General features: G+C 50.2%; 1 protein-coding gene across 1 annotated transcript in view; it reads left to right on the top strand.

Moving 5' to 3' along the window:
• Nucleotides 1-10,909, top strand: part of LOC132593487 (sarcalumenin) — a 35,178-nt gene extending 24,269 nt beyond the window's left edge. Inside the window, exons 2-6 of the mRNA XM_060285033.2 lie at nucleotides 901-1,002; nucleotides 2,122-2,217; nucleotides 4,635-4,751; nucleotides 5,739-5,972; nucleotides 7,864-10,909. Of these exons, the coding sequence (XP_060141016.1) occupies nucleotides 901-1,002; nucleotides 2,122-2,217; nucleotides 4,635-4,751; nucleotides 5,739-5,972; nucleotides 7,864-8,675 (1,361 nt within the window). The 3' untranslated portion in view covers nucleotides 8,676-10,909. The remainder of the gene's footprint in view (nucleotides 1-900; nucleotides 1,003-2,121; nucleotides 2,218-4,634; nucleotides 4,752-5,738; nucleotides 5,973-7,863) is intronic.
• Nucleotides 10,910-16,119: the final 5,210 nt, after the last annotated feature.

Genomic DNA, 16,119 nt, shown 5'->3' on the forward strand with positions numbered 1-16,119 from the left:
GCGCTGGGGGAGCAAGCCCCTCCCCTTTCCCTGGCCTCCCAGTTCTGGATCTGATCTCAGAAAGAATCACTCTTTTGAGGTGCTGCATGAGGCACATTGATTCTTCTCTTCTCACCTCCCTCCTGGAACTGGTCTCCCTCTGCCCCACAGGCCAAGTCTATCCTCCTTCTATCACCGAAAATCCTTTGTGCAATCAGCCCCCGTAGAAACAGCTGTGATGTTAGAGGCCCAGGAATGTGAGCACCCCTCCCTGGAGCCTCAGGTGGTCAGGGACATCTCTTGCTGGGTCAGAAGCAGCAGTGGTCCCGCCTCTCCCTCCCCCCTCCCCACCCCGCTCCCCAAGACTCCCTGTAGCAGCTCTTCCTGATAAAATGCACACCTGACCAGGCCAATGGTTCTCTTAGAACCCCAAATGCAGACTCCTATAAACCACTCCTCTCAGGAAGTTTTCTAACTCCCCCTGCTAAGACTTCGTAGGCACACTTCTTAGGCCCTCCTAGCTTCTGGAATCTTTCCTTCCGTACGTACACACATCGCTGTCTGTAATTATATTACTTTCCAGGTTATTTCACCCCCTCTCCCCTCCAGACTGTAGAAAACTCCACAAGGGCAGAGCTGGGTTGGTTTTGGGCACCACGGCATTCACAACGCCGTGCTCCGTGCTTGGTGTATGTAGTAGGTGCTCAATCAACAGTTGTTGAATACCTAAAATGGATCGAGGAGCTTAACAAGTTGAGTTTGAATTTTAAAACTCCCTCCTAGAAACAGGGCTCCTTGCAGTTGAAGCTGGCAAGCCTTGGTCAGCACTTGCTCACAGCCCCACCCTTGCCTGACTGGAGGGAACCTAGAGCCACTGGCTCCTAGTTCTGCCCTAACCCTGCTCTCTGCTTCTCTCCCCAGAAGAGGCGGAAGATGTGAGTGAGGAAACCCCGCTGAGGGACCGCTCCCACATTGAGAAAACTCTGATGCTGAATGAGGACAAGCCAACTGATGATTACTCTGGTAACCAGGGGCAGGAGCTGGGAGGTGGGGGGGCTGGGGTGGTAGGGGTGGGGCGGGGGGTGGGCTGTGTGGTGTGTTGGTGAGGACCTGGGCTGGGCTGGGAGAGCCCTGTGGCCAGCGGCCACAGAGCACCTGGCGGGGCATGGCTGCAGCTCTGAGACCAGCAGGCACCCCAGGGAGGAGGAGTGCCCTGGAGATGGGGGGCTTCATGGAGAAGGCTCTGTGCGCAGCATCCAAGGCTGGGGGGCTCTGGGTTGGTGGGGAGGAGGAAAGGCGATCCAAGCAGAGGGACCAGCGAAAGGGTGGGAGGCAAATCTCAGTGCTGCTGCCTGGGGATGGTGCAGCCTCCAAGTCATGGCCAGGGAGGGTTGTTCATCACTTTGGCTTTGATTTTTTCAGTTGATAAAGCCCTTTGGTGTCCAGTATTTCATTTCATTCTTGTAATAACCCAAGGCTTTCAGCAGGGCTTACTGTCTCCTCTTAATCGATGAGCTGGTGAAAGCTCAGAGCAGGGCAGGGCTTTGCTCTGGCACACAGCTGGAGACGGGCAGCTCACGGGCAGGGGCTGGAAAGACTGACCCTCGGTGGCCCCATGTTCTTCCCTCCCTGTGCCTCACGCCACGAGCCCCTTCTCTCTGGAGCCACACTCTTCTCAAGAAGATACTTGGGATGTTTGAATCCTCCCAGGGGCACCGAGGATGCGGTGAAGGGTGCAGGGCTGGGGCGGCCATGCCTCCTTGCCCTCTAAACCTAAGGCAAGCATGAGTACAGTTTGCGGGGGCAGAGAGAAGGAGATGGGGTTCCCATCTGCCATAGAAAGGGCCTTCAGGTAGCTGCAGGCTGAAGTGGTGCTTCTGGACACACTGTTGAGGGGAAGGAGAAGAGGGTTAGGTTAAAAAAAAGCTCTGGAGACTTTCAGGGGTTGGGGGGATGCCTTTCGGTTTAAAGATTTCTGAGGGTTGGAATGTGCACCAGCTCCCCCCAGGAACACTGATGTACTGCACGGCCCCTGCTCCCCACCAGGCGGGGCCAGAGCCGCCCTGGGGAGTGAGACGGATCCACAGCGGTGAAGCCGCCCGGTGAGGCCCCTGCCTGACCCTTGCCCTTCTCTGCCCCCAGTGGTGCTGCAGCGGCTTCGAAAGATCTACCACTCATCCATCAAGCCCCTGGAGCAGTCTTACAAATACAATGAGCTTCGGCAGCACGAGATCACAGGTACCTCTAGTGTCCGGAGGTCGGAGGTCGGGCCTATACCTCTGACTGTCCACACTTCCCTGAGCCCTCAAGGGGAGTTCTCCTGAGTTATCAGGGAGGGGCAGAGACCTCAATGGCACGAACCATCCTTTCCCAGCAGGTGTGCCCCTTAATTTGCACAGGGCTTTATGGGAGAGCAAGTGTTTCATCTGTGAGCATTCATGCAGGCAGTTTTGGTTTCCAAGGATGGAGATGCCAACTTCCATCCCTCCTGTGCTCAAGAGCCACGAAGGGCTCCCCATTCACATACAGGTGGTGTCTTCAGTCCCCTGATTGGCCTAGAATCCTTCCCTCCTCCTAATGGCTTCTCAACTCAACTTCCCTTGGGTCTGGATTCTTTCAGAAATTGATTTTCAAAATCATAAATATAAGATATACTTGTTGCCAAAAAAGTTCTGTGCAAAATAATATAGATTGAAAAATAAAAATCTCTTTCTTGATTTCCAGCCTCTCTAATTCCACTCCCAGAGACAGCTGCTGCTATGGTTTCTCATGAATACTTCCAGATAGCGCTCTGCTTACATGAGCATATCCAAGGGTGTCTTTTCGTTTGTTTTACAAAGATGGGATGACACCACAGAGCTGCTCTTTCTGGTCCTTGTGAACCCACCACCCTAAATAACATACCCTGCTTATGGAACACGGGGTGTTTGCCATGTTTTGTTTTTAAAGCGTTACAAACACTGCTATAAGTGTTATGTATTTCATGGAAGTATATTTGAGGGATACATTTTTTAAAGAAATGCTGGAATTCAGTATTTTGATAGTTGTTGCTCAGTTGCCTTAGGTTGTCCCCTGTGTACCCACAACAACAGGATAGTGTTCTTGTTGCCCCACAGCAAGGCCATTTTTAAGTGTCGCTTGTCTTGGAAACCTGTTAACAATGGCGTCTAATTGCCATTTAATGGCTAGTGGTTTGCACGTCTCTTCCTGGGTTAGTTGGCTGTTTCTGTATCATCTCCGTGATGTTCCCAATGGCTCTACAGCGGATGCGGTGTTGTAGGGCCTACATTATTCCTGCTTTACAGAAGGTGGACCGGAGGCCCTGAGAGATGCTGGGCTACTCAGACCACACAGCTGGAATTAGGAGTGGTAACTTTCTCCTTCTTCCTTTTTCACAATTCCCTTGCAATCTTCTTCGACAGGCGACCCAGGGGGATGGTTTCTCTGTAGGGAGAGCATCCCAGTGTCCTGATCTCACTTTCCAGGCTCCCTCCTCTCCCTTCGTCTCTCGCCAGTGCCAGGGCTCCTCTGTGCCCCTGGGCAGCCTCCTGTGTGACCTCCCTGCTGGGTCCCTCACTTGCAGCCTCCTGCGTGTGCCAGTGCCGCCCCCTGCTGCAGAGAGCGGGAACAGCAGCCAGCAAAGCCTGCTGGAGTGGTCTCGGGGGAGAGCTGGAAGGCCCAGTTCCCCTTGGCGTGGCCTGGGCCTGGGGAAAAAGGCTTCTTGTAGGAACTCTGTGGCTGTAACTGGGGACTCCTGCCACCCCCAACCCCCAGCCCGCCAGTCCCTTCCTGTCCCCGAGCCAGGGGTTGACACCCAGCAGTGCAAAGGACTCACTGAGTGTCTTTACCAGCAGGGAGGAAGGGGCATGGCCTGGTACCAATTTCAGGTAATAAATATGTGCTCTCCCCTCACAAGACACCATCTTGGTCTCAGGGCTCAAGGAGGGGCTGTAAGTCAGCAGGAAGAAGCCTCTCACTGCCCCTTCCCTGAGCCCTGGAGAATTCTGCTTTTCCTGCTCAGGGACCCCAACTGGGGAAGCCCAGGCAGGGTGTTCTCCCCAACATGGGACAAGAACCCGAGAATTGCCGAGTCAGCGCTTGGTCTCGGAGACGGGCAAATGTGCTGTGGACTTTGGAGACTAATATTTGAGACCGGCCCTGGAGCCTGGCTTGGGCTGAGCCTGAGGAGGGGTGTCGAGAGGTGCAGTTAAGGGGAGGCAGGCAGGGGACAGGCAGCGCCCGAGTCCAGACCATCCAAGGGTGTATAAGCCTCTTCTGTGTCCTTTGTTTGGTTACCAATCCAGATAGCGGCATTTCAGCCTCTCCCTGCATGGCTGCTCTCTCCTGCCCCTTTTATGAACCGTTCGCCCCCAGATCTGAACCAGGAGGAGTTGACTTCAATTGATCCCTTCCACTCTGGGGCCGGTGTGCTGCGGATCTGTGCATGGCCCAAATGCTGTCTTCCCATGTCCTCTAACTGGGTCATTGCACTAACATAGCATGAGATGTGCCCCTGATGGTGACACGCTCTCTGGTCCAGGGTAGAATCCCACAACTCAAGATGGACTGTCTGGGACGCAGAGTGAAGAACCCTGTCCCTCCTCAGTAAGGAGCTTTGTGAGTTCACCTCCATGTCTCATCCCTGCTGCCCACAGATGGGGAAATCACATCCAAGCCAATGGTGCTGTTCCTGGGACCGTGGAGTGTTGGCAAATCCACCATGATAAACTATCTCCTTGGGCTGGAAAACACTCGCTACCAGCTCTATACAGGTAACAGTGAGACTTTCTTGTGTGATTGTTGGTATTTTAGTGTCATATGTAAAAAGCATTTTGAAGAATGAAAACATTCAGGGGACGTAATGTACAGCACAGGGAATATAGGCAACAACAGTGTAATAACTTTGTGTGGTGACTGATGGTAACTAGACTTATTGTGGAGATAATTTCGTAATGTATGAAACTATTGAATCACTCTGTCATATACCTGAATCTAACATAATATTGTAAGTCAATTATACTTCAATTAAAAAAATAAAATATGACATTAAAAAAAGAAAAAAGAAAAATTAAAATATTCATACGTGTCTTCAATATAATAATGAAGATTACATGCAAGACACCAGCAGTTACGCCCATGTTCACAGAGCATTATTCACAAGGCCAAGAGCTATAAACAACCCAAACATCCATCAATGGATGGTGGATAAAAAAACGTGTTCCATCCATGCAGTGGAATATTATTCAACCTTGAAAAGGAATGAATTTCTAATACATGCCACAGCATGGATAAACCTTGAAGACATTATGCTAAGTGAAATAAGCTAGACACAAAAGGACAAATATTGTATGAGTTCACTTATATGAGGTCCCAGAGTAGTCAAATTCATAGAGACAGAAAGTGCAGGAGAGATTCTAGGGGCGGGGGGTGGGGGAATGGGAGTTAGTGTTTGATGGGGACAGAGTTTCAGTTTGTCAAGATGAAAATATTCTGGAGATGGATGGTGGTGATGGTTGCACAACAATGTGAATGTTCTTAATCCCACTGAACTGTATACTTAAAAATGGTTAAAATGGTACATTTTATGTTATGTGTATTTTATCACAATTAAAATAAAAGAAGCCACTAGGTTAGCAAACATAGTATCCAACGCCTGTGGCAAGCCCTCCGTGCAACATCTTGCTTGTCCATGTCCTTGGTGGTGGATTGCTTCCCCAGAGATGACTGTGTTCCCTTTAACCCCATGCCTGTGTGTGCAGGCGCCGAGCCCACCACCTCCGAGTTCACGGTCCTCATGCACGGGCCCAAGTTGAAGACCATCGAGGGTATCGTCATGGCTGCTGACAGTGCCCGGTCATTCTCGCCCCTTGAGAAGTTTGGCCAGAATTTCCTGGAGAAGCTGATCGGCATTGAGGTTCCCCACAAACTTCTGGAGCGGGTCACATTTGTGGATACGCCAGGCATCATCGAGAACCGCAAGCAACAAGAAAGAGGTAATTTAACAATCATTTCTGAACAGCATGAGCGCTGTCTTAGAAAACTGTTAATATTTTAGACAGTGGATGGTAGGCAGACGTGGGAGAGGCTAGTGTTGTCCAAGACCAGGGGATGCATTCTTTGCTTCCAGCCCCTTGTTGTCACTGTGGTGCCTCTTAGGTGTGGGGTACCTCATCCTTTTCCCTTCCCAAGGACTGATCAGGTTTGGAGGCCATCAGCATTTTCCCAAGGGGAAGCCTGGTCTTCTCTGTCAGGAGCTCCTTGAGGTCTGTGCTGGGGCTGAGCTGTCTTTGGGAGGCCCATGGTGTCCGGGTGATCGAGAGCCTGGACTCGTTGGATCCCAGTCCACATGTACTTGACCTCTGGCTAACTTGGATCTGAGTTAAACCTGACTTTCAACTCTCCCTAGTCCCAGTACCTGCTTTACCAGGCCTGCTTCAATAGAAGCCTGTCTCAGACTTTCCAAAGCTCTGCTTGCCTTCAGGTGGCAGGGGAGTGCCACTTAGTGTCACTATGATGCAGGGCCGTCTGCAGAGATGAGTCATAACGGGGCATTTGTAGGAATATATGACCAGATGGTGGATCTCAGTTTATGGTTATAACTCTCATTTTGGTTATAACCAGAACCCTGTTTTATGGCTAGTAATAATATTATCACTAATAATTATAATAATAAATTAATCTTTATTGCACTCCTATAATGCATAGGATAATTTTATGCATTACTGATTGATCATTGTAGAAACATTTCAAGACAGGTATTCCTAGTCCTCTCATTGTGGAAGTAAATTAAAGGATGTATTGAGCTGGCTGTGTGACAGGCTGGCAGTTTTAGTTTGGTGCTTTGCTAAATTTATAGCAACATCGTAATCTTTATATCATCTTAGGTGTTATTGTTCTTCTTGTCATTTTGCAGCTAAAATGCTAAGGCTTAGAAGCATTTAATATTCAGCTGGCCAGTGGCAGGGCCCAAGTTCTAGTCCAGGTCTTGATGGCAGGTCCATGTTTCTTTCCCCTAAGTAAGGCACCTTCTCTTTTATTCCTTCTAATTCCCTGACATTTTTCCTTCAGCATCTTTGCCACTGCCCAGATCTTTGCAGACAGTGGGAAAATCTCCATTTGGAAAAAGTGTTTTGCTTTCCTGGAGTCTTGGATTCCATTGTGGATTAAAACAAGGATCAGGCCGTTCTTTTTTTTTTCCCCTGCCTTGCCATGCGGCTTGTGGGATCTTATTTCCCCATCCAGGGATTGAACCCTCAGCCTCAGCAGTGAAAGCACGGAGTACTAACCACTGGACTGCCAGGGAATTCCCCAGGCCATCCTTTTTTTTAATAAAAATAAATTTATTTATTTATTTATTTATTTTTGGCTGCGTTGGGTCTTCATTGCTGCCAGCAGGCTTTCTCCAATTGCAGTGAGCGGGGGCTACTCTTCCTTGTGGTGCACTGGCTTCTCATTGAGGTGGCTCCTTTTTGTTGCGGAGCACAGGCTCTAGGCGCATGGGCTTCAGTAGTTGTGGCACGTGGGCTCAGTAGTTGTGGCTCACGGGCTCTAGAGCGCAGGATCAGTAGTTGTGGTGCACAGGCATTGTTGCTCTGTGGCATGTGGGATCTTCTTAGACCAGGGCTCAAACCTGTGTCCTCTGCATTGGCAGGCAGATTCTTAACCACTGCGTCACCAGGAAAGTCCCCCCACCAGGCCATTCTTGATTGAGGGTTGACAAGGGACAGGAGATATGTAATTAATTCTTTAAAAGTCTTTAGAAACCCAGAAACTCCCTGATGCCGTTACTCCCTTTGAGCCACGGAGTGGTCTGGTTCTGGAAAGAGGGGCGAGGGGCTTGAGGTGGTGCCTGCCCAGCCTGACTTCTCGCTTCCTGTCCCCAAGGTTACCCGTTCAACGACGTGTGCCAGTGGTTCATCGACAGAGCGGACCTCATCTTTGTTGTCTTTGACCCAACCAAGCTGGACGTGGGTCTGGAGCTGGAGATGCTCTTCCGCCAGCTGAAGGGGCGCGAGTCCCAAATAAGGATCATCCTGAACAAAGCTGACAACCTGGCCATGCAGATGCTCATGAGGGTCTATGGGGCCCTCTTCTGGAGCCTGGCCCCGCTCATCAACGTCACGGAGCCCCCAAGGGTGTACGTCAGCTCCTTCTGGCCATATGACTACAAGCCTGACACCCACTGGGACCTGTTTCTCAGGGAAGAGATCTCCCTCCTGGAAGACCTGAATCAGGTGATTGAGAACAGGCTGGAGAACAAGATTGCCTTCATCCGCCAGCATGCCATCCGGGTCCGCATTCACGCCCTCCTGGTCGACCGCTACCTGCAGACATACAAGGACAAAATGACCTTCTTCAGTGATGGGGAACTGGTCTTTAAGGACATCGTGGAAGACCCTGATAAATTCTACATCTTCAAGACCATCCTGGCAAAGACCAACGTCAGCAAATTTGACCTTCCCAACCGCGAGGCCTATAAGGACTTCTTTGGCATCAACCCTATCTCCAGTTTCAAGCTCCTGTCCCAGCAGTGTTCCTACATGGGAGGTTGCTTTCTGGATAAGATTGAGCGGGCCATCACCCAGGAGCTCCCCAGCCTCCTGGGAAGCCTTGGGCTGGGGAAGAATCCAGGTGCTCTCAACTGTGACAAAACAGGGTGTGGTGAAACCCCAAAGAATCGCTATAGGAAACCCTAGGTTGCTGTGTCACCATTCTCGGGCTCCTGTTGGTGAATGAGCTTGTGTCCTAACTGTCTGAGAAGTCCTGGTTTATTAACCCTTTGAGCCACACTGGCAGGAACCGTTACGCGTTGGAGATTTGGGAGTTAATTGAGGCCAGTTGGTGGGGTAAGGGGTGGGTCGAGGTGGGAGAGTGGAAACTGTGAATTGTGGCATGCTTGTCTTGTTGCTTCAATTAGGGGCCTGACTGAGGCACGTCAGGCCACACCTGCTTTTCCTGGATCCCCTCTTGGAGGGACAGAGAGCAGCTAAATTCTAGTGTAAACTGGATTAACAAGCATCACATGAGCTAAAAGCAGCTGAAATTCCTTTTTCCCCCGGTAAGCTGGGAAACTAGAGGAGATTTGAGTTCCGTAGGGCTGTCTGCTCTGTCCACGTGGCTGCCTTCCACACAGTCTTCTGTTTGTCCCAGCCCTCGGCTGCCTCTTGAGCTTGGGTTGGCTTCAACAGGAGACAGTCTCTCAGGGTCTGAATCAACCTGGGTGTTGAGCCTACCCCCAGGCCTCTCCCCTCTCCCCAAGGGGTGTGGAACGATTCAGGATACCAGAATGCTAAGAGAGAACAAGAGTTCCTGGCTAGAAGGATCTGCCTCCCCCAGGCCATTTCTCTGGCATTGTTTTCTAAGCCAGCCAGGAAGCTCAGTCCCTTCCTTGGCCCCAAGAGGAGGGTGACTGTTCCATGCATTCAGGTAATTTACTTGTTGGAAGTGACTTCAGTGAAAGTCCCGGCAGGGCTCAGAGGGTTAATTGGTTTGCAGTGTGTCTGTGTCTATTGCATGTCTTGGAAAACTCAGACCCCAGAGGCTTTGGGTTTCAGAGGGGACAGTGGAGAGCTTCTTGCTGTTGCCACAGCTTCTCCGTGGAGACACTTGGCAGAAGATTCGTTCCTTCCTGGTTTTCATCACATGGCTTTTCCTTTCCCTTCTTCTCCATTCCCTGATGCGCTGACACTCAAAACTCGGAGCAATTTCCCAGGAGTCAGAACCAGCACCAGCCGCTTGGTGCTGGTGGCAACCTAGGCCTGACCTTCAGTTTCCCACCTGAACTTGATGCCGATACCCACCGAGCGCACATGGTAGGGGAGCCTGGCCTTCAAATACCAATGAGTGTGAATGTGTGTGTATTATGTTGTCCAAGAGAGATTAGGGAGATAACAGATGCCTGAGGGCACAGAGGAGGAGCTAGCTATGAGAGTCATGCCTGCCTGACGGAGGGCAATGGGGATGGGGGACGGAAGGAAGAGCCTGGAGGGGACAAGCCTCTTGATGGGAAGTGGGTGGGTGAAGAGTCTAAGTCCAGGAGACCCGGCCCGGCCCGGCCCGGCTGCCCCGAGGGCCTCCTCCTGCCGAGTGACAACTGAGCCGGCCCCTCCTGGGAGTGACCTGTCTTCACCAGGAGGACCCACCAGCACCAGGGGGTCACCAGGACCAGAAGGACAGTGAAGACGAAGCAGAGGGAGAGGCGCCCTGAGGATTAGGCAGTGGAGGCAAATTGGCAAATTGGTGATCAGATTAGGCCCACATGGAGAACTGCAATCCCAGAATTCCTGTTTCTCAGAATGATTAGCACTCCAGCGAGTGCTGCATCAGAGGCTGCCTCTTTTGGCTTTTTGGAGGACCCGGGACCTCCCACAAGAAGACCAGAGGCCCCACCGCCATCAGGATGTTGTCTCTAAGGACAGAGGCAACCAGAGAAGCAAAGTCTGCCAGGGGCATCCAAGGAGCCTGGTGACCAGCACCTGGGGAGCTGCTTCCTTCTCATTAACAAACAGCCCTGGCTTCATCTCCCATCCTTTGCACTCTCAAGGGGCTGCCCTCCCACTTTGCTCCTTAATGCCCCTTCCTGCCCTCGGCTACTCTTGGCATATCTGTTTTTCCCAGTGAAGAAGGGGAATAAAAAGTGGAGAACTGGGCATTGTCATAGCTGCTGCGGTCACCACTGCTTTGGGGGAAGCAGCTGAAATGAGACGAACACATTCATACAATATTTATATTTTCTGGGGGGGAGGGCGACATCATCAGCGATCTTTCCTCCCTTTTCTTTTCTCCATCCAGCTAACTTTTCTTACTCCTTCTGTTCCTCTGTTCACCCCTTGACTTCCCTTCTTTCTGACTTCCCGCAGGCTTGTCAACCAGCTGGGGCTTTAAGTGCTGTTTTGTGCCCTGCTCTGTGGAGGTGGATGTCGAGCAGAATTCTGACTCTTTGGGTGAGGGTGGGGGGTAGTGGGGAACTGGGGGGGATTCGGAATCCAGAGATTCCCCCAGGAGGAGTATCTATGAACGTTTGTGCCTGAACAGTTGCTGTTTCTCTCCGAAGCAGAACCTTTCCAGTGCTCTTTCCGTTCTGAGTTCATCAGGGAGAAAGTCTCAATAATAAAGTTCCAATCTCTCTTTAATGCCTCGTGCTTTCTCGTTGCCTCCAACCAGTGTAATCTCTTTTTATTCCTTTTATCTAGTGGAGTGTACTGATTTTTATTGACTTTAAGTTTTTTAAAGAGCAGTTTTAGATTCACGGCAAAATTGAGAGGAAGGCAGAGATTTCCTACATACCCCCTCTCCACACAGCCTCCCCCAATATCAACGCCCCACCAGAGGGTACATTTGTTACAACTGATGAACCTACATTGACACGTCATAGTGACCCCGAGTCCAGAGTTGACATTAGGGTCCCTCTTGGTGTTGTACCTTCTATGGGTTTGGACAAATGTACAATATGTGTCCATCTCTGTAGCATCCTACGGAGTAGTTTCACTGCCCTAGAAATCCTCTGTGCTCCACCTATTCGTTCCTCCCGTCGCCTCTCACCCCTTGTACTAATTTCGTTTTTTTAAAAAATTTAATTTAATTTTTGGCTACATTGGGTCTTCATTACTGCACGTGCGCTTTCTCTAGTTGTGGCGAGTGGGGGCTACTCTTCGTTGCGGTGCGCGGGCTTCTTATTGCGGTGGCTTCTCTTGTAGCGGAGCGTGGGCTCTAGCACACAGGCTTCAGTAGTTGCGGCACGTGGGCCCTAGAGCATGCCAGGTTCAGTAGTTGCGTTGCGTGGGCTTAGTTGCTCCGCGGCATGTGGGATCTTCCCAGACCAGGGCTCAAACCCATGTCACCTGCGTTGGCAGGCGGATTCTTAACCACTGAGCCACCAGGGAAGTCCCCTGTATACTAATTTCTAAGTTTCTTGGGGATAGACTGAAAATGTATAAGTTGCCCACCCTTGATTGGGACGCCCTCCCAGCATTTTCTGGAACCTCCCTCCTGCTTCTAGCCTCCTGGTGTCAAAGGTGACTCGTTCCTTCAGCTGGCTCTGAAACTAAGGCTGTTGTACAATTGGAAACTTGAAGTAATACTCTCTCCTCATCACCTTGAATTTGTCATTTTCCCTGGCCTCTGTAGCAGTAGCCCATTAATAGGAGTTATTGAAGCTTCTGTCCCACAGAGCTGGCCCAGGCGGTCACAGCATTTGGTCCATGCCCTCAACCACGTGGCTGCCCACCTGGCACCTGAGGCTCAGGTGGAGATGCTAGAGGTCAGGCCTGAACGTAAGGATGGTGCCTCCCCCACAGCATGTCACACTCCTGCTGGTACCTGCCTTTACGGAAACCCAAGCCGGTCCTTGCCTCCCCGGGCTGTGCCCTTCCCGCCACACCTTACTGTCCTGGCGTGAGCATGTTCCCAAAAGGAAAAGAACCGGGCCCTGGGGTGTTGGTGGGAGGTTGGGGATAAGCAAAAGGGGAGTGTGAGAGCTAACCCACGCCAGCACTGATGGGCTCACACCGGAGAGGATGCTGGACTCAGCGAATTCAGCGCGAGGCCGTCTGCTCTGGCTTCTCCTGAGGTGGGGGCTGATCTTAAGGCAATGCCCTCCTCCCCTTGGCCTCCTTCCGATTAGGGGGCCCACATTCCACAGACTGATCAGCTGAGCAAGCTGCTCTAACTAAGGCTGCTGCTGCCACCCACCCCACAAAGTCACTGGCCCTGCCCGTAACTGCAACCATCGTTTTCCCACGAATGGAAGAACATGGAGCTTTTCCCAGGAAAAGGCAAGGTAGGTGAGGTCTGTTCTGAAGATAAATAAAACACAACAGACCCTGCTGACATGTTCAAAATTGTGCTGTTTCACAAGCCTCATCCTACTACATTTATGTTAAGTCTGTCATTAGGATGATAGAGAAACAGAAGGGCAAAATGCAGAAAGCAAAATCAAAGACCATTCTAAACATAGCCTGATGATATGAGGGATGTCGTGGATGGAGAGTCTACAGCTATGTGTATGTGTCCCCTGAAGATCTGGGGGTTACAGGGGGATCTGTAAGGAGCATGCAAACGCATGCGTGTAAAGTCTGTGTGTGGGTGTGTGTCGGGCAGCAGATGCAGATGTCGAGAGCGTGTGCATTGTGTGTTGTGTAGAGAAGGTCCATGGGCAATGGGGACGTCTGAGGTGGGGAGGTGGGCATGGCTGTGAAGTAACTGTATGAACAGTGTGTGGATTTCAGATCATGGGAGCATGTGTGCAGGCAGATGTGTGTAGGGGGTGCCCAGCCCAGGGTGGAGACCCAGGAAGATTTCACCCGAGGAGGACATCCCAATGGTCCCTGGGCTTTTCATGTGTCCCCCAAAGTCTGAGCCTTCAGACAACATTACAAGCCAATTCCACTTTCTGTGACATTCGGCTCAATCTTTTCCCAATCCAGGGAAACTTGAATTTTTCCTTAGAAGACCATAAAGGCAATAAAAAAGAACCATAAGAAAGACAAAAAAATGAGAGTAGAGCAATGCAGCGAAGGTGGATTCAACAGGTTCTGAGGTATCCCCTGCGCCAACCTCTTATCCAAAGCATACAAAAATGACATGCATAAATGAGCATATTCTGTGTGTGCTTGCACTTTGGAAACTGTTCTCTGTTTTCCCATAAAGTCAGTGGGGAAGGGAAACAACTTCTAGAGCACTCCTTTGCGCCAGGAACTGGTCTATAGACCTATAGACATTACCACTCTTATACCTTAAGATAATGCAGTAATTCTAACAGCTGTGTGCCAGGCCACACTGAATGCTGTATGTACTTCATTTGTTTCCTTTTTTTTTTTTTTTTGGCCAGCTCTTCGGCTTGCGGGATCTTAGTTCCCCAACCCAGGCCACGGCAGTGACAGTGCCAAGTTCTAACCACTGGACTGCCAGGGAACTCCCTGCCTTATTTCATTTAATCCTCAAAATAACCCCACAGGGAAGGAGCCGTCCAGCACAGACACGAGCACAGGCTCTGGAGTCAGAGTGCTTGGGATTCGTCTTGGGCTCCACCACTTAGTAGCTGGGCAGCCCTAGGCAAATGACTTAACTTCTCTGTGCTTCAGTTTCCTCACCCACAAAATGGAGATATTAATAGTCCCTCTCTCATGGGGCTGTTGAGGGGATTAAATGACTTAATAATGCAACATGTTTGAAATAGTACAGAGCCCACAGAAAGCATTCAGTAAATGTTATTACTATTATTAATCATACTTTACTAATGAGGAGACTGATGGTCAGAGCGGTTGGGATGATGGCCCTGTGTATTTGGGAGGGCCAGAATTCTATCTGAAGTCTGACTTACCCTACAGGTCATGTTAGGTTACTTGCCCAGGGTCACATTTGGTGACACTGTTCTTTCTGATCCCTTTCCCTCCTCTTTACAAACTGGCAAAAACTGAGCATTGTCTGATTTTTTTAATGTTCGGTCAGTACCTTGAAGCTTGTTAATAACAACAACAACAAAAAAATTATCATTTAAAAGTAATTTTCATTAAAAAGATTATTGAGGATTATTTCCTGAGCAACAACAAAAAAATATTAAAAGAAAAAAACCAAACCCTTAATTCCATTTCAATTTGATCTCTACCATGATCATCTTGTAAAGTAGATGGGGCAGGTATATTTTTTATCCTTAAATCCAAATCCAGCATGGGGAAACTGCATATCCAGAGAAGTTAAGTCCAAGTTCACCCTGTTAAAACATGACAAACCAAACTAAAAGGCCAGTTTTCTGTCCGTCCCATTATTCTTTCTACTATATTCTATCACACTGACTTGTGCTAATCTGGAGCATAGGCCAAGTTATGATAGTACATTTTTTTGACACGTTAAAAAGAGTGATTTTGTCTTTGTGAAGAGTGCAAAAAATTTTATTTGTTCTACTTCCATTTTCTCCAGACTTCTGGATTTTTTTCCACCGCAACTTCAAAAGCCTAGGAATTCTTACATATTTATTCAGGCATAGTCTCTGCCCTGGGGAGCTAACAATCCAATTAGGGATACAGTCATGGAACCCAAGTGACCAGGGAAGACCTCTGGGATGAAGTGACCACAATTTCTAAATCATACATGGGGATACATGGTCTGGCAGAGGATTTTTTTTTTTCATTTGCAAATGTAATTATTTGAAAAGTCTGACCAATACATATAGACTGTGTAATTTACTTAAGCATTTAATAGATTTCCTTTGTTGAGAATTCATCTCCTGAGAATACTGAGACAGCCAGTGGGTTATGGAGCTTGGGAAGGGAGTAGAACGCTAGTTACACTTTTTTTTTTTTTCCTGGTACGCTGGCCTCTCACTGTTGTGGCCTCTCCCATTGCGGAACACAGGCTCCGGACGCGCAGGCTCAGCGGCCATGGCTCACGGGCCCAGCCGCTCCGCGGCATGTGGGATCTTCCCGGACCAGGGCACGAACCCGTGTCCCCTGCATCGGCAGGCGGACTCTCAACCACTGCGCCACCAGGGAAGCCCCTAGCTACACTTTGAGGGATGGGTGGGTTTGGAAGGTCAGAGGCCAGCGGGGTGGATTCTGGGGGAACATCAAGGGCCCAAACCCACAAAAAGGAAGACATCTGTGTGGCCAGTGAGGAATCAAGGTGAAATGAGGTGAATTAGGGAAAACTAGCACTTAAATGGAAGCCCAAGGAACCTGGGTTCGAGGCCACTCCATTTCTGAACAGAGAAGGCCAAAAGAAGCAGGGAAGTCTCTGCAGGCAGCAGCACTGGGGCTGACTGGAGAGGTGAGAGAGCTTAGCACCAAGGAGCCTGTTTCAGCTACTCAGATAGTGTCCCACGGGCAATGCTCCTCTGACAGTGATCCATGGCCTGATGGGTGGGGGGTACCAGGTTTCTGTCCTCCCTCGACGCTGACCCACTCCTAGGATCTGGGAACTAGGAGCTGGAGCCTGGTAAGGAGGCGGCGGGAAGGAGCCCACCCCAACATTCTGGCCCTACTTAGGAGCCCCTGTTGGGCCCTGGGCCCCTACCAGCCCCGGGGCAGAAGCAAATCTGTGTTCCTTCTCTGGACCTCGTGACGTTTCGGTCACTCCAGCCCAGGTGACCAGGGCCAGCAGACAAGAGGACACGCAGGTCTGTGTGACCCGGGCCAGACGAGGACA

This window comes from Globicephala melas, chromosome 15 (genome assembly GCF_963455315.2).
Source record: "Globicephala melas chromosome 15, mGloMel1.2, whole genome shotgun sequence".
NCBI lineage: Eukaryota > Metazoa > Chordata > Mammalia > Artiodactyla > Delphinidae > Globicephala > Globicephala melas.